This window comes from Hippopotamus amphibius, chromosome X (assembly GCF_030028045.1).
Source record: "Hippopotamus amphibius kiboko isolate mHipAmp2 chromosome X, mHipAmp2.hap2, whole genome shotgun sequence".
Taxonomy (NCBI): Eukaryota; Metazoa; Chordata; class Mammalia; order Artiodactyla; family Hippopotamidae; genus Hippopotamus; species Hippopotamus amphibius.
The window spans coordinates 119444059-119449417 of NC_080203.1; the positions used below are offsets into that span (position 1 = coordinate 119444059).

General features: G+C 45.0%; 1 protein-coding gene across 1 annotated transcript; it reads left to right on the top strand.

The window, feature by feature from the left end:
* The first annotated feature begins 710 nt into the window (after window positions 1–710).
* On the top strand, window positions 711–1891 carry LOC130842047 (60S ribosomal protein L7-like 1). Its single transcript, XM_057718692.1, has one exon. It carries the CDS (start codon window positions 714–716, stop codon window positions 1461–1463), a length of 750 nt encoding a protein of 249 aa, XP_057574675.1. The 5' UTR covers window positions 711–713; the 3' UTR covers window positions 1464–1891.
* Window positions 1892–5359: the final 3468 nt, after the last annotated feature.

The window sequence follows — 5359 nt, forward strand, 5'->3', positions numbered from 1 at the left end:
TCCATGAGTTCATACTGATATAAATAAATAATTGAATAAATTAATAAATGGGGAGAAGAAACAAATCTTCCATGCAGAAAAATTGAAAATAAATTTTGTAAATATTCCACCCTGTAGGAAGTGAACCCTAACTTCCCACTCCTTAAATGTGGGCTGTGCAGAGTGACTTCCCTCCAAAGAGGACTAACATGGAAAGGAGGAAAAAGAGGAGTAACCTTGCAGTGGAGAGACCTGACAAACACTATGTTATCCGGATGACCAATCTTAACATCAAAAGTCATCAGTCATGTAGATAGTATGTACCCCTGCTATGATGTATGAAAATGGCACCTTACCTCCCCCAAACCCATAACTCCAGTTCAACCATGAGAAAAACATCAGACAAATACTAATATAAAACTATTCTGGGACTTCCCTGGTAGTGCAATGGTTAGGACTCCACGTTCCCAATGCAAGGGGCCCGGGTTCAATCCCTGATCAGGGAACTACGAGTAGATCCCACATGCATGCCACAACTAAGAGTTTGCATGCCACAACTAAGGAGCCAGCAAGCTGCAACTAAGGAGCCCACATACCACAACTAAGGAGCCCACCAGCCCCAACTAAGACCCAGTGCAGTCAAATGAACTAATTAATTAATTAATTAAAATACTAAAAACTAAAATAAAAAATCAAACTGTTCTAAAAAATAAAGTCTATTTTTGGTTGGCAAGATGGCGGCAGAAGAGTCAGGAAAAAAGATCCCTTTGGTTCCAGAAAATCTCCTGAAAAAGAGGAAGGCTTATCAGGCCCTCAAAGCCACCCAGGCAAAGCAGGCGCTTTTGCAAAGGAAGGAGGTAAAGCAGAGGAAAGGAAAAGAGATCAAGTTTAAGCAACTAGAATGGTTCCTACATGATTCCTGGCGGCAACTGCGAGACAGAGTGCAACTCAGACGACTAGAAGTGAAACCTCATGCCTTGGAAGTGCCAGATAAACATTCCTTGGCCTTTGTTGTACGCATCGAAAGTATTAATGGGGTGAGTTTACTGGTGCAGAGGACCATTGCAAGACTTCGCCTGAAGAAGATTTTCAGTGGTGTCTTTATGCAAGTAACTCCTCAGACCATAAAAAAGCTTCGTATAGTGGAACCTTATGTGACCTGGGGGTTTCCAAATCTGAAGTCTGTTCGGGAACTCATCTTAAAACGTGGACAAGCCAAGGTCAAGAATAAAATCACCCCTCTGACAGACAACACAGTAATTGAGGAGCACCTGGGGAGGTTTGGCGTCATTTGTTTGGAAGACCTTATTCATGAAATTGCCTTCCTGGGGAAGAATTTTCAGGCAATCTCAGGGTGCTTGCACCCTTTCCAACTCTCAGTGGCCCGTCACGCTACCAAGAATAGAGTGGGCTTCCTCAAGGAAGTGGGCTCACCTGACTATCAAGGTGAACGCATCGATCAGCTCATCCAGCAGCTGAGCTAAACCCAGCATATCTGAAAGCACACTGCATTGGAAGCATGTGTTTTTGTTTTATGGAATTGTTACCCAGTATCTTCAATGAAGATTATTTTCTGCTATATCGTCAGAAACTGGAGGGGGAGGGTCAGGGAAAAGATGGTGATGTTTACAGCAGGCACTTTTCATCCCGCCTCAGTTCCAAGGAAAAGTTCCTATGTGTTGGTTCTGCAGTGATCGCCGTCCACCTCTGAAACCAGCAAAGGACTCATGCCATGGAGGAGGGAGTCCTGTTTTATCACATCTGTCCTGGGGTTTAATGGTGGTGAATGAATGAATACCTACGCATGAATAGAAGACAGCAGTGGACCAAGCCCAGGGGCATATTGAACCTGGGGTTTCCTAGGGCTTTATTTTGGAAAGAACTTGAAATACAATTAGAAAGAAGTGCACAAAAACAAAAACAAAAAAAAAGTCTATTTTTAAAAAGAGAGAGAGAAGATAAGAAGGAAGGAAGGGAGGAAGGGAAGGAGTGGACGAGAAAGAAGGAGATGGAGGGTTTAGCTGTGTGCTATAGGCCATGGCCAGGCCTGCTACAGAAAACCTATAAGTAACCATAAATGGAAAACTCCTGGGGCCCTCAGGGTAGGCACAGAAAAGAGGCAATTGCCCCTGTGATGCTCCAGCAAGAATTCAGGCCTGAGTGGGGGGCTTGCTAAGTATCAGACTACTGCCTTACATGACTGTACAAGTTGTTTCTGGATGCTGACATGGATGCAGTTTAAAAGGCTGTGGGCCCACAACTCTGGGTTCTTTTGACCTAGGATATGTCTCACTGTTCTCAGGCTGCAAAGATCACTAAGAAAAGCAAGAGAAGTGATGGGGAGCTGCATCTCCATCGTTGCATTCTTATCCATATCATTTGCATGGTTCACTAGCTGCTTTGGGAGAAAATGGAAGTAAAAGCAACCTTGAGGTGAGCTCAGGTTGTGAATCTCACCCATCCTTGCCCACAGACCAGAATCTGACCTAATCTCTCTATAATCATGGACTGGTTTGGACCTGGGGTTGCCTCACCCAGTGAATACTGCTGACTTCTTCCATTCTGAATACTGTATCTGGCCTGCCCAGTGAACTAACATCTATTGAGGGCTTTCTGGGTGCTAGCATGCTTTCTGTGTTGTTGCATTAATGCTACTATATATGCAGAAGGGGTTATCTTTCCTCACCTGGAAAGGAGAACTTGAAGTTTAGGAGGAGTTGTGATCACACCATTAAGGGCAGAGTTCATTTTTATACTTCTTGATCGGAGGAAAAGCAGAACAGACAGACATCATCACGGGAGACTGCAAGCTCCTGGTGGTCTCACAAGGTCTGCAGTTCTACTTCTTTCTGCCCCACAATCCTGGGTAAATCTCAGGTCAGTAAAATAGCCTCATACAAGCATTATGGGCAAGAATCAGAGACCTTGGGTTTTATTCCAGTTCTGCTACTGACTAGTTAGAACATTCCTCAGTATTGATGCTGACAGACACTCCATGGTGGTAACAGCACAAAATATGCTGAGGAATTGGTCACATTTCTTTGTTTCATTCATTTTAAAAATAACTAACATTTATATCTCAGTTTGTAGTGTTCACGCAAACCTTATCTCACTTGATTTTCAAAAGAATTCTCTGAGGTAACCAGAAGAGTAGTTATTGTCTCTGTTTTTACTTATTTATTTATTTATTGGCTGCCGTGGGTCTTTGTTGCTGCGCGTGGGCGTCCTCTAGTTGCTGCTAGCAGGGGCTGCTCTTTGTTGCGGTGCTTGGTCTTCTCATTGTGGTGGCTTCTCTTGTTGCAGAGCATGGGCTCTAGGAGCACAGGCTTCAGTAGTTGTGGCTTGCGGGCTCTAGAGCGCAGGCTCAGTAGTTGTGGTGCACGGGCTTTGTTGCTCCACAGCATGTGGGGTCTTCCCGGACCAGAGCTCGAACCCGTGTCCCCTGCATTGGCAGGCAGATTCTTAACCACTGCGCCACCAGGGAAGCCCCTATTATCTCTGTTTTGAAGAAGAGGAAGCCAGGGCTTAGAGAAATTAAGCAACTGGTAACAAACTAATGCGGCAAGAAAGACAACAAGGATGCAGGCAACTTAGCAAATGGCTCCTCCTGAAACCTACAGTCGGGAGCCATCTTGTGTCTGTTAAATACCAGCTTAATGGCATTTCCTGGGGTGCCCTTCCTGCTCTTATAAGTTCCATTGATTGGATTGTTCTTTTTTATCTCAAACCCTCATAAGTCTACGAATTGAGCTCATTGTTAAAAATGAAGAAACTGGTTCAAAGTTACTTGCCCAGTACCATACAGCTAAGAAGATCTCAGCAGTATGAATCCAGACCTAATAAGACAACAGAACTCCTGTTCTTCCCTCTCAGGCACAGTCCTTTATTCAAGTTTCACCCTCCCTGAGTGACATCTTTCACACCTGTAGCATGTTAACCATCAGATCTGTCTCCAGCCAAGACTTCTCCTGAGCTCCAGGTCCACTTACACAACTGCTCGCTAGCCATCTCCACTTGGGTGTCCCATACACATCTCCAGGCCAACACATCCTAAACTGAACTCGTACATCTCCCAAACCTGCTCCTCCTTGGGGACTTCCGACTGCAGTTAATAGCACCATAGTTCTGTCCACTGCACAAATCTGAAATGTGGAAATCCTGTGACAGCCCTTCCTCTCCCTCCCCCTGCCCTCAATTGGTGAGCCTTCTCAATTCGTTCTCCTAAACATGTCTCCAACCACTCTGCTGCTTCATCTCCCCTGTGTCTCTCAATCCTTTATCCTTTATCTTCCGCAATAGATCTCCTGACCTCAAGTCTCACCCCACCCCTCAAACTCTTCTCTACCTGGCAAAGGGGCCCTCCTAGATCTGGCCCCGCCTAGCTACTGTTCCAGCGTCACCACCCTCACTTAACCTCGAGCACATTGTGTTCAAATCCAAAGTGCATGCAATCCACAAAGAGCCACGCACCTTCTGCCTGGAACACCCTGTCTCCATCTTCAAGACTCAGTTCAACAGCCACTGTCAAATACTTCCTCTATGAAGCGTGAGACTCCCCAGGGAAAGTTGCTTCCAATCTCCTTTGTAACACCCTTGTATCTTGAATTTGCCCCTATTGTGGCCCTTCTCACAATTCTTTGTTGACATGGCTTCCCTCCACCACCACTGCCATGCTGGGGGATCCTTGAGAACAAAGACTAGCCCCTATTCATTCTAGCCCAGCGCCCGATGCACAGTAGGCACTCCATAGGTGTGCACTGAATGTGTGCTGGAATTCATCATTGCTGAATTTTAGGATCACTGAAGGAAACTTAGAGCGAGTCTAGTCACTCCAAACCCTCACTTTACAGATAATGATATCAAGGCTCAGAGAGGATATGACTTGCTGAGCTATATAACTACTTGGCAGCGATGGTAATAAATAGATTCAAATCTCCTGAACAGATTCACTCCTTTATCAGTTCTCTTTCCATGATTCCTCATTGCCTCTCAGACTCAAAGTAGAAAAGCCATTACGCCTGTCAGTGTCTCTGTTTCCACTCATAGACAACGGAAATTACTAATGCCTTCCCTTTCCACAGCATAGGGATTTTATTTAACGATGGCTGAATGCTGTCTGTAAAAATGCTTTGACTTCAGAGATGAGATACACCACAGCCAAGACTTAGCGGCCTACCACTTTGATTTCAACTTCTCAGTTTACTCTCTCACTTCCTATATTGACTTTTCCTCCCATGCAGCCTGCAGCCCAGCAGAAGCTGGAGGAGAAAGAGATTTGTGATTTCCTCTTCCACTCCAACTCCACTTAAATAGGAGAAAGGCATTGTAAATGAAATAAGGCAAAGGTTCCTGTTTAGCAGTATTAAAACTATTGCCATTG